At 46.5% G+C, this 18,276-nt stretch overlaps 1 protein-coding gene across 1 annotated transcript in view; it reads right to left on the minus strand.

The window, feature by feature from the left end:
- CNN1 (calponin 1) overlaps positions 1–17,894 on the minus strand; it is a 40,201-nt gene extending 22,307 nt beyond the window's left edge. The window contains exon 1 of the mRNA XM_083483194.1: positions 17,725–17,894. Coding sequence (XP_083339320.1) covers positions 17,725–17,787 — 63 coding nt within the window. The 5' untranslated portion in view covers positions 17,788–17,894. The remainder of the gene's footprint in view (positions 1–17,724) is intronic.
- Between the last annotated feature and the right edge of the window lie 382 nt (positions 17,895–18,276).

An 18,276-nucleotide genomic window follows, 5' to 3' on the forward strand; every position in this document is an offset into this window, starting at 1 on the left:
CCACAATGCGTTCCACTCAGATTTTGATTTGGGGAACAGCTCATTCTAATACAGCAATCCAATAAGGAAAATCTAATACAGTATTTCCTCAGCCCTTCTAAAGCTGGCAGGACTCTGAGCCTCTGACAACATTCTGTTCTGATGGCTCTCATCCCATGCTCCTGGCCGGTTGTTGCAGAGGCTGGAGAGATTTGCTTTGAATTTTGTGGGGATTTCTGCAGGCTATAGGACTCTCCCAACCTGCTGCTGTTTCACTGCCTCTAGATTTCCCCTCATAAGCTGGCTGTATGGTTGAGCGCAGGATGCAATGCTTGACAGAAATAGGAACAAGGGTTGGTGCTGACCTTTAAAGCCCTAAACGGCCTCGGTCCAGTATACCTGAAGGAGCGTCTCCACCCCCCATCGTTCTGCCCGGACACTGAGGTCCAGTGCCGAGGGCCTTCTGGCAGTTCCCTCACTGCGAGAAGCCAAGTTACAGGGAACCAGGCAGAGGGCCTTCTCGGTAGTGGCACCCGCAATGTGGAACGCCCTCCCACCAGATGTCAAAGAGAAGAACAACTACCAGACTTTTAGAAGACATCTGAAGGCAGCCCTCTTTAGGGAAGCTTTTAATGTTTAACGGACTACTGTATTTTAATACTTTTTTGGAAGCCGCCCAGGGTGGCTGGGGAGACCCAGCCAGATTGGCGGGGTATAAATAAATAAATAAATAAATAAATAAATGATGATGATGATGATGATCTGGGATTTTGTGTAAGAATCCTGTGGCAATGCAGGAATCTCAACAAAAGCATCCATGGCAGATGGCCACCCAACCATTAAATATCATATATATATATATATATATATATATATATATATATATATATATATATATTTGCTTTCGTAGATTTTCACGGGTACAGGAATGCAGGTTTTGGTGTCTTCGGGTGTCTTCCCGTGTAAGAGTTGGGGTGTCTAGGCGACGTTTCGACGAGGTCTCACTCGTCATCTTCAGGCTGGTGCTTTCGGCTTCTTGTTACTGGAACAGAGCAGGATCTCAGTGTTTGAGTTCCTATAAATACTGTTGAGGGGGTGTGGTGTATAGCCTCCAACGTTCTGGGCAGAGAGGAAGTTTCCAGGTTAGTGTGCCTTTTCTTCTTTTGTTCCTTAATTACTTGAGGGATATCTTGAGTGATTTCTTGAGTGATATTCTGAGTACCACTTAGGTGGGTCATTAGATAGTGGGTCACACTATCTACCGGAAAAAAAAACACACCAACCGCTACTTACATGCACAATCACACCACCACCCTGCACAAATAAACTCCGTAGCCAAGACTCTCATCTCCAGAACCAAACGCCTGGCTGACAAAGACCACTTGACAACTGAGTTACAGAATCTCTCAAATGTGTTAATCGCCAATGGATACCAGCAAAACAGGGTTACGAAGCTAATCCAAAAAGAAACACCCCCCAAAAACCAAGACACAGAAGAAAACAATGGCATGGCCCTCCTTCCTTATATCAAGGGCACTACAGATAAAATTAGCAAAATCCTCCATAAACACAATATCAAAACAGCCTTTTGCACCAACCAAAAAATAGCCAATATCCTCAGAAACCCCAAAGATAAAATCCAGTTGGAAAACCAAGGGGTCTATGAAATACCCTGCAAAGTCTGCCCAGCCACGTACATTGGACAAACAAACAGACGAATAAATGCACGTATCGCAGAACACAAGAATGCCGTCAAAAAAGAAGAAAAAACTTCCTCTCTTTTCCAACACATGAAAGAAACAGGACACGAAATTAATTTTGCAGATTCCAAATTGCTCTTTAACATGGAACATCACCACAAGAGAATAATCATGGAAGCCATCGAGATAGAGAAACACCCTCACAACATGAACAAGCGTGACGACACGTCCCGCCTGCCAGACATCTGGAAATTAGCCCTCCCCACAAAAACCGACACCAGAACCAGAGGCACACAGAACGCCATCACCAATCAACCACACCAGACCCAAACCCAGACCCTCTCCACAGATAAATTACAGACACCATCCAGTAGCCAAACCATAGTGGCACCTCCGGATGCTGCACCCCCCTGCAATCCCTACACAGATCTGGCTGGCACAGGGCACAAAACCACAGCTCGCCCCTATACACGAAGCCAAGCCAGAGCACAACTAAGTGCAGTACAGCCATCTTCTCAGAAAAACTCTTCACAAGCTCAAGAGGTCAAGACACGAAAGCTTTAGCAACTAATCCACACCTAATGACCCACCTAAGTGGTACTCAGAATATCACTCAAGAAATCACTCAAGATATCCCTCAAGTAATTAAGGAACAAAAGAAGAAAAGGCACACTAACCTGGGAACTTCCTCTCTGCCCAGAACGTTGGAGGCTATACACCACACCCCCTCAACAGTATTTATAGGAACTCAAACACTGAGATCCTGCTCTGTTCCAGTAACAAGAAGCCGAAAGCACCAGCCTGAAGATGACGAGTGAGACCTCGTCGAAACGTCGCCTAGACACCCCAACTCTTACACGGGAAGACACCCGAAGACACCAAAACCTGCATATATATATATATATATATATAGTATAGCTGTTAAAAGATACATGCAAATGCAGCCTGAGAATCTTATATGTAATTTGCTTAATTTTTTTCCCCAATTTTGCATTTTACAATTGAATCACAAATCTAAGTTTGCACATCCAATTTAAAACATCCAGTCCTTATATCTAACTTTCAGTGTTGTAGAGATACTGATGGAAAACATAGGCCTCCTGCAACGTTAGCAGCCTCAACTGCCTGTCACTGATTGACTCTCCCCCTCCCATGTGTTCTTCCTCTGGTTTTGTTTATTTGTATGTTTTGTTGTAAAATGGGAAATGATAAATAAAATTATATTTACAAAAGAGAAGAGTGGATGGATGAAGGAACCAGTCAAAGCAAGGCAGATCTTCCTTTTCCTGTTTCAACAGGACCGCCCCCCCTCCGCCCACCGCTTGCAAGGAGGTGAGGAGGACCCACAACAAAAGCGTGTAGCAGTTTTTAAAGACTTTAGAAATTGCCTGATCTCTTAGCCAAAGCCCAAAGCCCACCCAAAAGCATCACAGAAAGAGATTGTCTACTACAACAAGGGTCAGCAACCTTTTTCAGCAGGGGGCCAGTCCGCTGTCCCTCAGACCTTGTGGCAGGCTGGACTATATATATATTTTTTTGGGGGGGGGGTGAACAAATTCCTATGCCCCACAAATAACCCAGAGATGCATTTTAAACAAAAGAATACATTCTACTCATGTAAAAACACACTGATTCCCGGGCCGTCCACGGGCCAGATTGAGAAGGCGATTGGGCCGGATCCAGCCCCCAGGCCTTAGGTTGCCTACCCCTGGTCTACAACAGAAATTTGAGAGTGTGGATAATAATGTGTGCTGATTGCCTTGTTCTAGCCTGTCTGGGCCATTTTTTTGAAATGGCAAATAATGTAATTCCTGAAACCATTGTCCCAGACCTCCCCTATTCATACACAAAATACGCTCTTTTGACTGGATTTGAAGGACTTGTAATTGAAAAGAACTATTGGAAAGGGTTTTTCTAAGATATGTCCTTCAACTGCAGAGACAATATTTGGGATCAGTTAAGAGAGTGGTTTTGGGATTGCTCTCTTGTACTGTTTCAGACATGTGGTTTATGTACTTAAGTATGTGTGTTTACCTTGTGCACTTATGAACAGGGCTTTTTTTCCAGCTAGAACTCACCAGAACTCATTTCTGGCACCTCTCAGGTGGGCGCCATTGCCATTCTAAGAGAATGAGGGAGGCATTCTAAGGACTCAGGTAAAGGACCCCCGACAGTTAAGTCCAGTCAAGAACGACTCTGGGGTTGCGACGCTCATCTCACTTTACTGCCCAAGAGAGCCAGCGTTTGTCGGCAGACAGTTTTTCTGGGTCATGTGGCCAGCATGACTAAGCCGCTTCTGGTGAACCAGAGCAGCACACAGAAACGCCGTTTACCTTCTCGCCGGAGCAGTACCTATTTACCTCCTTGCACTCTGACGTGCTTTCGAACTGCTAGGTTGGCAGGAGTAGGGACCGAGCAACGGGAGCTCACCCCGTCGCGGGGATTCGAACCGCTGACCTTTCTGATCAGCAAGCCCAAGGCTCAGTGGTTTAGAACAGCTGCAAATAAATGTTTTAAATGTGTTGTAAAGTGCAATATACAAATGTGACACTAGATGGCAACTGTGAGCTATGACAAATTCAATGCATTTTTCAAAATGTTGTTTTTTTAAAAAGTATTTTCACAGCATTTTTAAAATATGTGTGTAGATTCCACCATGGTGAGTTCCAGCACCTCTTTTTCAAGAAAGATAGCATTGCTTGTGAACATTCTTTTCATTTATGACCTTAGAATTCTTATTAACACCATGAACAGAATTAATTCATTAGGGAGCAAATGAAAACGATTAAAGTCCAGAGCAGAGCAGATGTAGAGTAGCTCCTTTGGTGGTAGAATCCAATGTTAAAAGGTGAACAAGAATGCGCTCTGAGAGAGAGAAGAGAAAGACTTTTGAGGACATGCAGTGAGTCAGAGGAAGAATTTAACAGAGAGATCAGGGCTGGAATGTCAGCCTAATCTCCTGGCAATGTATCCAGAAAGGAATTTGTAAACCAGAGGTACTACTGATGCCATGCCCTCATCCTTGGTCCCAGAACCATGCCTTTGCCATTAGGAGCCTGACCACCTAGACCAGGGGTGGACCTTCAGATGTTTCCAACTCCCATCAGCCCCAGACAGCATGGCCAATGGTCAAGGATTATGGGAGCTGTAGTTCAGTAGTGACGTAGGGTGGGCCACAGGAACAGCTTCTGCATTCATGGCAAGCAGGTTGCTCAGTTTTGTAAACGGACTGCCTGCGTTGGATCTCAGAGGTGCTCTGATAGCATTGCTCCTCTCCATTCTTGGTACTTGGCAGCCCAGGCTGCAGCTGAGAGAGCGAGAGAGAAAGCATTCCTTGGGCCCTCTCTCTGGACGTGAGGCAACTTCATACCTTCAGCTAGTGCCAGGGATCTCTGCCAACCCAAACAGGCTGTGTCCCCTCTAGGAGGAATTCACCAAACTTGGGAGAAAAATGGGGGATGTGTCCGTCCCAGATCCACAAGGATTTATCCCTCTGCTGGGATGTTTCAAAGACATAGTGGGCTGAGCAGGACTTTTGTGTGGACATTTGGCTAAACACAAAGTGTTAGAAGTGATCTTAAGATTCCCTATTCATTTGTTTTATCTTCTTGGGGGCTAAGCCTTACTGAAACATAACTCAAAAGCCGCAAGCTGATTGTTATGTTTGCAACCAGTGCCTAAAATAATGCAAGTGAGGTGTGTGTGTTGTTGGGTTTTTTTTGGGGGGGAACCTTTCCCAATATTGATAAGCACCTTCACTGAGCTCTTCTGAACACTGTTTTCATATTTGGTTTGGAACTCTAAAGCATCATGTCTGACCATTTTGGTTAATGCTTCCCCCCGCTGTATGAAGCTTAAAACCCTACAGCTAGCTGTTTGCAAAACAAATAAGAAAAAAGGTTAAAATGCATTGCCAAGCATTCTGATTTTTCCGCCCGTGACAAGTGGCTTAACTGACTCACTTGTGTGAGTCAGCAGGAGTTCTTTGTTCTGTAGGAGCAGATGAGACTGTAGTGTTCTTCAGGCTATATCACATAGGTAGCGTTTTGATGTAATGGCAGGTAACCCAGGTGGCTGCCAGGGTGCACTCAACGAGCTACTTAATAGCTGGAACAAGGAGTACCAACAATGTATTGTCATTTGTAATGTTGTCCGTACTGAACTGCATGACCAGCATTGTGTGGACACTGGGTTTTCTTAAATTACAATTTGTGGGGAAATTTAGAGCCTCCCTGTCCATTCAACAGACTGATGTGTGTACGAGTAATTGTGGTATCGATACCATAAAAATAAGTGAACACCATGAGCAGGGGTGCCAACTTGAATAAAATATTGGGGGGCCCAGGTAAGCCCTGCCCCACATAACTGATCACATGACACAGTGCACACCACACCATTTGAATGGCAATGCCCATCCACCTAGGAGTTGGCTCCTACTATATGATTACCATATGTCCAGAATTTCCTGGACATACCTGGAATACTGCAGTTGGAAGCAGTGTCCGGGCGGAAATCGGAAAAATGTCCGGGGGGAATCCGGACATATGGCAACCCATGTCGGCAGTGTCATTTTTGCCAAATTTTGCTCAACAACTTTTCACATTTTGAAATATGTCAACTCTATCCTATGATCATGAGGTTAGTGAATGCGCAGCCCACATTAGAACAGCTAGTGGCGGCTGGTGGTCCATTGGGCCTGGTGCCCAATAGTAGGCAGAGCCAACTAATTCTAGTCTTGCCCCCATCCTCCTCTCTTGATACCCGGAAAACACTTGAGACTAAGGAGGAGAAGCCGACAGGTAGTTGTCATCCCTTGGACCAGATGGGAGCTGGCAGAGAGCAGGCTGAAGTTGGTGGGGCACTGCCCATCATAAAACATACAGATATTGAAGTTAACCCTTTATTCAAAGAAACACCCCTTCCTAGTAGGTCTTGCCCCAACGAAGCAGTTGCAAGGACCGAAGGTCCCCGTCTTCCCACTGCTCCCTAAGTCTCATCCTTTCCCGGGACCTTCCCAAGCAACCTGAGATTTATCCACCTTGTCTGTCTTTGGGAAGGACCGCTGGGAGACCAGCGGGGAGGCGAGCTTATCGCAGCGGGGGGGGGGGGAGAGACTCCCCGGCTTCTTCAGCTACTTGTCTCATCTCTGCCTCTTGGCCCTTGTCCTCTCCAGCCTCTGCATCTGCCTCTAATTCTGAACTGCTCTCTGCCACAGAGTCTTCCTGCTCACCATACCCTGTTATTTCTTCAGCTTCCGACACCACCTCCTCCCAGTCTGCTCCCTCTTCTCCGTAAGCATCTGTTGTCTTGTCTCTCTTTGCTCCACCCTCTTTATTCCTCTCCATCTTCTGGGAGATCAAGCAGGAGGGGAGCTGGTCATAGCAGAAGGGGGAGATTCCTTGGCTTCTTCAGCAGCCTGTCTCCCCTCTGCCTCTTGACACTCCCCCCTCCCACTCTGCTTCTGCCTCCAATTCCTTCTGCAACAGCCTCTTCCTGCTCACTAAACCCTGTTATCTCTTCAGCTTCTGACACCTCCTCCCCCCATTCTGCTCCCTCTTCTCCCTCTGACCACTCACTGTCCTCCCACCACTACTCCCCTGGCACTGAGCCTTCTACCACTGGAGGCTCCCCTGAGGGTACCCTAGCTGGTGTCTCCCACTGCTCCTCTGCATCCAGCCACTCCATGATAGCTCATTTATCTAACCATAGTTTATGGCCAGCATCATGTGTGAACAAGGTTAACTTGTTCCAAAGTTGAACAAATGCCAGGGGGGGTCAAAAACTTTCCATGCCAGAGACTGTTTGGTCTATCCCTGCACATAGATTGATCAGTGGTGTGTGTTAGTGTACTTCAACCAAGTTCTCCCTCTGCATTATCTGGCCTCTTTAGTCCCTTGAAATCTATGGTTTTCTGATGTGCTGCAGTTGCAAGAGGTCAGAGGTGAAGGAGAATAAAATATTGTTAATGAATCAAAAATCTCTTCTGGTATTTGAAGGTGCTAAGGTAAAAGATAAAGGACCCCGGATGGTTAAGTCCAGTCAAAGGCAACTATGGGGTTGTGGCGCTCATCTCGCTTTCAGGCCGAGGGAGCCGGCGTTTGTCCACAGACAGCTTTCCAGGTCATGTGGCCAGCATGACTAAACCGCTTCTGGTGCATGAACTGTGACAAGTGCCAGAGTGCACGGAAACGCCGTTTACCTTCCCGCTGGAGCGGTACCTATTTATCTACTTGCATTGGCATACTTTCGAACTGCTAGGTTGGCAGGAGCTGGGACAGAGCAACAGGAGCTCACCCCGTCGTGGGGATTCGAACCGCCAACCTTCTGATCGGCAAGCCCAAGAGGCTCAGTGGTTTAGACCACAGCACCACCCGTGTCCTTGAAGGTACTAGCAACTTTCAAGAGGCTAAGGGTGCTTTCGCGTGACCTGTTTACTGAGCATTGACTCAGACATGTTTGCAGGGAGGTTAGGCAACGTTGGCCATTTAGTGAGTGTTCAGGTTGATATGTTAGCAAAGAGGCTAGACAGTGTTGCATAAAAGCAAGTGTTACTCACATTTTCCTGTCACTTTCCTTATTGCAAACAGTCCAGGCTTTTAGAGAAGCACGTTTGTTGGGTAAAAGCGCCAACCTGAATTTTCCAGTGGGTGATTGAATCCCACCCCAAAATAGTGAAAATTATAATAGTCTGGAACTGCTGCCAATCAGTTTGGGCACTAACTGAAAGCTAATGGGACAAAGCACATCACCATATTTTTCGCCCTATAGGACGCACTTTTTCCCCTCCAAAAATGAAGGGGAAATCTGGGTGCGTCCTATGGGGCGAATGCAGGCTTTTGCTGAAGCTTGGACCCCTCTCGCTCTCCAGGCACCGACCCCTCTCGCTCTCCAGGCTTCAGGAACACATCCGCAGCCTAGGCAGCCCTACGGGAGGTCCGGCAGGGATGTCTAGGCTGCGGGTAGCAGCCTGCCGCCCGGCGGGCAAGGCGCCCTGAAGCAGAGCGCCCCCCGCACCAGGCAGACATCCGCAGCATGGGGAGCCTTGCAGGAGTTCCCGGCAAGGCTCCCCACGCTGCAGATAGCAGCCTGCCGCCCCGCAGGGGGGGCGCCCTGATGCAGAGCGCCCCTCGCGCGGGGCAGACATCGGCCAGCCCCACAAGCTCGGGGGACAGCAGGGAGGCGCAGCGCCGCCATCCCGCTGTTCCTCGACCTGGTTCTGTTTCCCCGACCTGCTTTTGGGGGGGAAATAAAGGGAAATTTTTTCCCCTTTATTTCCCCCCCAAAAAACTAGGTGCGTCCTATGGGACGGAGTGTCCTATGGGACGAAAAATACGGTATGTCCTTTGTTTAGAGAGGTGATCAGATTTTTCTGTCATAGGAACTTAGGAGCACCACAGCAGCGCCATCGCTACAGGAGGGGGAAGCTGAGGTTTTTGCCCTGCGTGAAGCCTCCAGAGGGGCGTCATTGAGGCTCACAACCTGTGTGTGTACACTAATGCACATGCAGAGGGGCAAACTGGATCTTTATTTCAGTGGAAACTGAAATAAAGTCTAATTTCACCCCTACGCCCCTGGGCATAGCCCAAGGTTGGCCAGGGAGAGGCAGCGGCCCCACCTCAATAAAAGTCAATAAAAATACATAGCTAACTGAGATTCTGCTCCCACTCCAAAAAAGGCCTGCTCCCCCCCAACAAAAATCCTGGCTACGCCCATGCCGACATCCCAGAGCTAAGGGAAGAAAAGAGGAAAAATTACACTGAGCAGCCAGTCTTGTATGGTTAGGGTGGCTTACTTGAGCTGCACATGTGATGCTTAGAACATGGGTAGGCAAACTAAGGCCCGGGGGCCGGATCCGGCCCAATCGCCTTCTAAATCTGGCCTGCAGACAGTCCGGGAATCAGCATGTTTTTACATGAGTAGAATGTGTGATTTTATTTAAAATGCATCTCTGGCTTATTTGTGGGGCATAGGGACTCGTTGATCCCCCCCGCAAAAAAAAATATAGTCTGGCCCCCCACAAGGTCTGAGGAACAGTGGACCAGCCCCCTGCTGAAAAAGTCTGCTGACCCCTGGCTTAGAAGGTTCTTTTCTCAGTTTCTGCTTCTTCGCAGTCTGATTAATTTGAGCTGGTTTGCGGAATGCTTATCGGTTCTGATGAGAATGGGCTAGGATTCTAACAGGAACTCTTTGGAAATATTTTGATTGCTAGGCTCTGTACTATATCTGCTAGCCAGGCCCACTTCTGTCCAGGAAACTTTGAAGCAAGTGCTTGGACTACATAACTTGGATGCAACCATCAGACCTGGTACTGACAACACAGCAGAAGCAGGAATGCACACGAGTGAAGGGAAATACTTGCATTAATTTGCAAGCAGAATTTGCCTTAAAAAATGTTTAAAGAATCAGGTAAAAAGGTTATGGTTATGAGAAGCTGGTAAAAATAAGACTTAAGTCTTAAGTTTTAAGGTTTTTTATAAGATAAGATGAAAATAGAGTAAGGTAATGTAAGGACAGAATACTATGAATTATGGAAAGGATTTGCTGTGACACTTATTAATCAAGATACAAGAGATGGGAGGAGGAGGAGGTCATGGAAAGAAGGTAATGAAATTCGAGAATTTGAAAATGATGGTTTTTTTTTATTTTTCTGTTTTTGTCTTTTTTCTTTGTAACTTTGTCTTTTTATTTCTTTGTAATTTTTTTAAAAATTCTTTTTTCAATAAATATCATTTTAAAAAAACAACAACAGAATTTGCCTTGACCAGCCTTCTTTATAGCAGCTGCTGGATTTTTACCACTTCAGTGAGAGCTAAGCACAAGATGCAAGAGTGCAGGGCCTTTTGTGTCGTCTCTTCATTTGTCCTTTTTCCCGCTTGTCTTTTCATCCCTTTCTCCCCACATTCCCTTGTGTTGTTGCTTATTATCCACTGTTATGGATTTCAGAGGGAACACTGAGAATTTTTTTATTTGGGACCACAGAAAGCTTACCAGGAAGGTTGCCTAAATATGAGCTGACAGCTGCAGTGCATCTCACCCAGAACAGTAAACATATAGCATAACACAGAACAGTAATTTGCATGTTTAATTCTATATGGCAGTTAAGAATCTCTTTGCAAGATGCAAGCGTGCTATTCTAGTTTCCCATTTTCTTATGACTAAAACTCTAGCAAAAAAAAAATACCCTTTTTAAAAAGTTGCATTTGAAGGCATTTGTCATATTTGTATCTGGAAAATTACTGCATGTGGTTTCCCTATTTTATCCCTATTCCCTATTTTATCTTTACAACAACCCTGTGAGGTGGGTGAGGCTGAGAGAAACCGATTGACTAGTTCAAGGTCACTCAGTAATAAACTTCATAGCAGAGCAAGGATTGGGACCTGAGGCACTCTGGGTCAAATCCAGTACCCTCCCTGGGAAAACCATATCTGCTCTCTGTCAAACACTCACACATTTAAAAGAATATGAAAAGTAATGGACTAGTTTGTAGCCTTTGTGCTTGTGGAGCTGCATTTGAAGAAGTGAAGACAAAAGCTTGTGCAGCTTTCTGGCTCTTTTGTGCTTAGAAATCTGAAGCTACCATATGATGTTCATGGGACACTGTCTTTACAGGAATCCACTGTCACGGATTACTCTGTGTGTTAATCTCTGCTTCCAGCACAAGAAGGCAAAGCAGGATGGGACAATTTCTGTGCACAGCTTCACGGAAACAAGCAAATAGCTGTAGTTTGTCATGCCCAGAGCAATGTGAATTTTGCCTTGGAAAAAGTTTCTCCGTGCTTCCCAGACAGGGTGCCATGGTAGCTCTCAAGCCTTGTGTTTCCCAGGGACACACCACGTTCAGTTAAATGGGTGTATTGTGTTATGAGGACTTGGGTATTGGAGCAGGCAATATGAGCTTGCAATATGGGCAAAGAAGGTACGTAAGTTTTGTGCTTCTAGTGAATTGGGTCTGGTTGGACAGAAGACAGGGATTCCAATCTGCGGTTGTATTATGAATTAACGCCACTCCATGAAGTTTATGCCAGTAGCTCCCTGCCCCCTAACAAATTCCAGGCTGTGCTTGGGGCTTCTTTCTGGAACTGGAAGTTCCTCAGTAAATATGTCCCATTTTAGGTTGCCAGTTTGGCCAGGGTAGAACCCCTATTCTAACTTTCTTAGCATGTCATTAATCTAATGGTTTTTCCAATGATACTGGGCTCTTCACACTGGTTGTGAAGACATCACCTTGTTCTGGCCCTCCGGTTTGAAGAGCAGCTTCCTATGGCGTCTCTCTATGCAAAATGAAACATTCTTCCCTATCTCCTTAAGGGAGGAATGTGGGTACAACTCTTACCTCCCTGGCAGATAGAGGTCTCTTGCTTTCCACCTGAGCACCAGAACTACTGTGTACTCCCCAGCAATCCTATGCTCACATTCCAACACAGGTGCTCTCTGTGCATTACAATCACCAATTGGACCCCTAAAATAAGAATCATGAGGATCCCCTGTTCTGATGTCCTACTGGGAAGGCTACTCACTTTGTTCAGGTCCTAGCCTCTCCTCTCGGTCTCTTCTTTTCTAGGCTAAACATACCCAACTCCCTCAACCATTCCTCATAAGGCTTGGCTTGAACATCTTGGTCACCCTTCTCTGCACACATTCCAGCTTGTCAATATCCTTCTTAAACTGTGGTGCCCAGAACTGGACTCAGTACTCCAGATGTGGTCTGACAAAGGCAGAATAGAAAAGTACTATTATTTCCTTCGCTCTGGACGCTATACGTCTGTTGGTGCAGCCTAGAATAGAAAAAGCTTTTTTTGCTACTGCATCACACTGTTGACTCATCACACTAAGCTCTGTGGTCTACCAAGACCCCTAGATCCTTTTCACTTGTACTGGTGGCAAGTCAGGTGTGCCCCATCTTGTTTACAAAACTAGATTTACTCTCCCCACATCTAGTTCCCACCCATACTGCAAGAGTTTCTATTTAAGTTGGAGGAAAACTAAAAATACTTCCTTTTGTAACCGAGGTTGCTCTCTGCAGCTCACCAGTGGTCACCATTCTGCTGGAAGAGTTCTGTGCAACTCAAAACTTTGTTTGCAGACTCCCCATATCAGTTGGAAGATGCACAACACATGCTTAGGATGCCAATTGTCTCACTAGAGGGAGGTACTGTGCTGAAAATGCTTACTTCCCAACAGTCAAGAGCTTTGTTTTCTCATCCATGGCTTTCCAGCAAATGGTAACTGAGTCCCCTCCCTAATATTTGAAGAACTGTAGCTCTCTCTGTTGTCCCTCTGCTAGGACAGAGGAACTGTAACTCTATCTTTTGTAGGAAACCGCTGATGGTTTGCAGGAGCTTGCCTGCCAAATCCTGGACAGCCTGTCTCCCAACTTCTCCTTAACAGGTAACTCCCATCCTGCAGGAAAGTTTGTTCTTGTATCACAATCCTCACTGTTCCAAGAGAACTTTCGATTCTGATGGCTGTGGAGGAGAACCCTCTGCCTGAGGAATGTATTTGTTGGGGTGCGTGTTTATGGCAGTGATGGTGGTCCCCCTCACCTGGGGTCTTGGGGCAGACATCCTGCCGCTCACCAGATGCACACCCTGCCAAACTATGCCTTATATAGAACCAGCCTACGAAGAAACCCCAAAACTGACCATATATGGTGAGTCTGTTGCTGCCCAGACTTCTGCGGCAGAGTGCAAAGTGCAGTCCAAGACGGTAGCTGAAGAATTTAGCTGTGGAGGGAAGCGGGGGGGGGGGGGAGAGAGAGACCGGCCTTTTGCTGGAGCCAGTGCTCTGGTGAGCCTTGGAAGATGGAGGGTGCAAGGAGAGAAAGTGAATGGACAGGAAGGTCTGTTTTCTCTAAGCATTCGGGGGTTAGCCCCAGACATTTCAGGAAAATATGAAGTTCCCTTATACGCATCGGTCCAACTAGCTCGCCCTGCAGTTTCAGACAGGAGTCTTTCACAGCCCTACCTGGAGACGCCAGGGTCTGAACCTGGAATCCTTTGCATGCAAACTAGGAGGGTGCTAGGAGGCCATTCTTGAGTCACAAAACAGCGCCTCAAACTTGCAAACTTTGTATCCCACGGACGGGTGCCCCTTAAAAATTCCAGGTTGGAAATCTGGCCTGGCCCTGAGACTGACGGTCTTTAACACAGCCAGAAACAAGAAACGAGCTAAGCTTATGGGAGTAAAAGGAAGATTCCATACATAAAGCACCACCCCAAAGCTGTAGGATATTGAAAGGCTTGTGGTGAGCAGAGAGCCAACCTACTTCACAGATTAGCAGGTAGTACAATCCTTGCCAAGCCATGACACAGCTGCCTCTGCTAGGGACAGAGATGTCCTATTTTTAAATGTATTTTATTGATTTTTTAAAAATAACATGGAATAACAACCTCCACATTCAACCCTACTCCTTTCCCACCCAAACCACCCTCCAAACACAGGTTCCTTATGGAAAAACATTGCTCCAAAGTCTCAGGTGCGAGTGCCATTGTGAATGATGGTCCGTTGCATGTGTAAGAAAAGGATGGCCATGTTGCAATACAGTGGTACCTCAGGTTAAGTACTTAATTTGTTCCGGAGGTCCGTTCTTAACCTGAAACTGTTCTTAACCTGAAGCACCACTTTAGCTAAAGGGGCCTCCCACTGCTGCCGCGCCGCCCCCCCCCCATGATTTCTGTTCTCATCCTGAAGCCAAGTTCTTAACCCCAGGTATTATTTCTGGGTTAGCAGAGTCTGCAACCTGAAGTGTATGTAATCTGAAGCGTCTGTAACCCGAGGTACCACTGTACAGTTATCCTCTTCTCTTTTTCCAGCCAATGCCTTGACTTCCTGAGTTAATCTTTCAGAGTACCAGGGTCCATACTTTCTAACTCATAGCATTTCGGTGACTGAGATTTAAAATCTGAATGGCACCCCCCTCCCCACTGATTAACATGGGGCAGGGGCACAATCCAATGGAAAGTGCTTCTGCATAAGCCTTCTTAAAATGAACAGATGTTGTGTGCGTTCAGTTTTGCTAACCTTGCACAGGAGAACCTCCTGCTGGATTTTGCATCATGCAGAATTATGAAGAACAGGTGGGGGGCCCTCACGAAACCCACAAGCCCCATTCCCAGTTCCCCTCTTTTAATCAAACATGCTCCCATGACTTTCTTTAAAAACCACAGTTAAAACACTCAACGAAAGCAGCGGCCCAACATGGCCTGTTCCCCATTCTGTCCCCTTTAGTGGTACCCTAGGCCTGTCACCTGAAGTGGCTGCCTCTTTCTGCCTCTGGAGAAGAGTCATCCTCCCGACGGCTAACACACCTCAAGTCTATACCCTGAGGAGCGTCTCCGCTCCCATCTTTCAGCCCGGACACTGAGGTCCAGCTCCGTGGTCCTTCTGGCAGTTCCCTCACCGCGAGAAGTGAAGTTTCGGGGAACCAGGCAGAGGGCCTTCTTGGTAGTGGCTCCCACCCTGTGGAACACCCTCCCAGTAGTTGTCAAGGAGATGAATAACTGCACAACTTTTAGAAGACATCTAAAGACAGCTCTGTATAGGGAAGTTTCTAAGGATAGATGTTTTGTTGTGTTTTTAATATTTTGCTGGAAGCCTCCCAGAGTGGCTGGGCAAACCCCATCCGATGGATGGCTAATAATAATAATAATAATAATAATAATAATAATAATAATAATAGCTCTGTGACCACCTGCTGGTCAGCTCACAGTATGGCAGAACCGCTTGTCTCAGGCTGAACCTCCTGGTCTCTGGCAGGCCTAAAACACGCAGGGTGCCATTGTTGGAAGAGAATCCCCTCCCCAAGCATTAACTGGTCTGATCCAGGCCCTCAGACAGAATATTTGTGGGGAAGGAGCCTTAAAGATACATTAAGGGTGAGGAGCAGCAGGCATCACAAGCCCCAAGTAAACTAGCCATAAAAACCTCTCTTTCATCATATGAATTGGCACTACTGAAGGTGCCACATAATACCCATTTTCCGCATTTGTAAGGACTCGGGCATTTAGTGTGGCAGTTTGGAACTCCCTGCCTATTGAGATCAAGCAGGGATTTTCACTGTACAGTGGCACCTCGGGCTACATACGCTTCAGGTTACATACGCTTCAGGTTACATACGCTTCAGGTTACAGACTCCGCTAACCCAGAAATAGTACCTCGGGTTAAGAACTTTGCTTCAGGATGAGAACAGAAATCATGCTCTGGCGGCGCGGCGGCAGCAGGAGGCCCCATTAGCTAAAGTTGTGCTTCAGGTTAAGAACAGTTTCAGGTTAAGAACAGACGTCCGGAACGAATTAAGTACTTAACCTGAGGTACCACTGTACAGTTTTTGGCACCTGCTAAAAACACTCTTGTTTAGACAAGCCTCCCCTGGTGCTTAGAAAGCTGAGGTGATTTTAATCTGCTTTAGTATTTTAACTTCAGTGTGTTTTAGAATATGGTTGTTAATTTTTCACAATGTCATTTCTTTATTTTGGATTAAGTCCCACTATGTTTTGCTCCCACCCACCCCGCAAGGAGAGAAAATGGAAAAAGTGTTTTGCCAAAGGCAGATTCCAAAATCTAGAAACTGTCATTGGTAAAGAGGGACCTCTGGAGAAGGTGTTCCGGTAAGTTCTTCCCAGCATGGCTGCTGTGATAGGCTTTTGTCATGAGTGGTTTAGATGGTGCCAGACCAGGAGATTGGAGTGGGCATTTTCAGATGTGAAATGTAGGCTACAATCCTATGCCCATTTACCTGGAAACAGATCTCATTTAATTCAATGGGACTTGTTTCCAAACAGACACGTAGCAGCAGAAACTCAGGTTACAAGTGCTTCTCTTCTGTGTGAACAACAACCAGGCATGAGAGAGACTCAAAACCTTCGTGTGAAAAATTCCCATTTGACTGTGAATGCCTTTATCTTACCAACACTTTCATATCTGTAAAATGGGTAGAACAGTGATCTTCCTCATAAGGAAAAAAACAACCATGATCTAAGGTTGTTAATTATGCTGATCTTGGCTGTCCTAATCTCTTTCTTTCACACACACTTTCTTTCTTTCACGCACTTTCACAGGTGTGTGAAACCTTTGCCCCTCTAGATGTTTGCTGAACTACAACTCCCATCAGCCCCAGCAAGCATGCCCAAAGGCCAGGGATGATGGGAGCTGGAGTTCAGTAACATCTGGAGGACCAAAGGTTCCCCACAGCTAGCTAGCCCATCTGTTCTTTAAGAAGGCAGTGGAGCAGCTAAGAATGAGAGTAGGGCTGTGGCTGGTTCAAATCTCACTTTCAGTCCCAAACACAGTAGGCAGCCATGGGCAAACAGCTGTTCTCCTTGCCTCAACACCTCCATCTTCAGCATGGGGAATATTGTACTGCCCTAGTAAGCCGGGCTGTTGCAAGGACTGCAGAGTCTGAGGGAGGGTGAAGCACTTTGAAGGTTTGAAATGTGCTACACGAAAGAGAGGTTCTTTGATGCCTGAATTGTTCATCCTGGCAATTGATGGATCTCCATTGCCCATCATCTGTGGTACTTATCCCACCCTCTGCAGGTAACAGGATTGTCCCAGAGGTCATCATTTGAGCTTGCTTAGAGCCTGTAATTAATTACTTATTACTGTTGTTTCAGAGCGTTTGATTCTCCCCCGCACCCCATGTCCATTTGGGGGGATTAAAGAAAAGACAACAGACCTCATCAAACAAAAATCCCGAGAACAGAAACAAAACAGAGTTGCCATCTTAAAAGCGATTTAGGTGTCCGTTTCTGCTAGTCCATTCCAAAACCTCCCATAGCCTGTTTCCTAAAGCTTTGCATGGTTTTCCTCCTTGCCTTTGCCTTCCTACCTGGACATATAGTCACATCCTCCCTATTCCCTTCTCTGAGTGAGTAGGTGCCATGAAACAAAATGCCCTGCTGTCCTGTGCAGTGCTGATGTTATTAGATTTGTAATGCAACAGGCAAAAGTCCCACTCCATTAGATTATGAAGAACCTCACAACTCTCAGTGCTAGGACACACACACACACACACTGCTCCAAACCAGGCATTGTAGATGTCCTTACCTTATTCTTGACTTCAGCTGACATGCCATAGGCTGGGCCCCTGATGAAGTGTGTCGCAGACATGTTGCACACGTGCTGTCCTCTGCGCGGTTTGCTCCCTGTGTGTGTTTTGGTGCCTTCTTGGTGCACGGCGTGTCTGCCTCTGTGCTGCTTTCCCTGCAACTTTTAAAAACTCTTGGCTCTCCGGCTCTCCCCCTCCTCCTGCCCAAGGGGGAGTCCTTCCATTGGCCAGACAGCATGGCCAATCGCCACCTGCCAGGGATGCTGATGTCAGCCTGTTGGTATTAAGAAATGATGGTGTCATTTTTTCCACCTTGGGGGGCTTGGGGGGCATCCAGTTCTTCTGCTGACTCAATTCCCTGATGGATGTTTTAAATATTTACAGAAGCCCTTTGTCACTTCTGAGCATGTGAAAAGAGGGGAAGAGTCGATGGATCCGACTGGCAAAGCATCGCCTGCCCACAGCTCTCCCTCCCCAGTGGTAGTGCAACCTCCTGCCTCTTTTACTCATTAGTTCTGTCCCCTTTTTCAACCTTAGGCTTCTGTGTGGCT

The sequence above is a fragment of the Podarcis liolepis genome (assembly GCF_965112155.1).
Source record: "Podarcis liolepis genome assembly, chromosome: 17".
NCBI classification, from domain to species: Eukaryota; Metazoa; Chordata; class Lepidosauria; order Squamata; family Lacertidae; genus Podarcis; species Podarcis liolepis.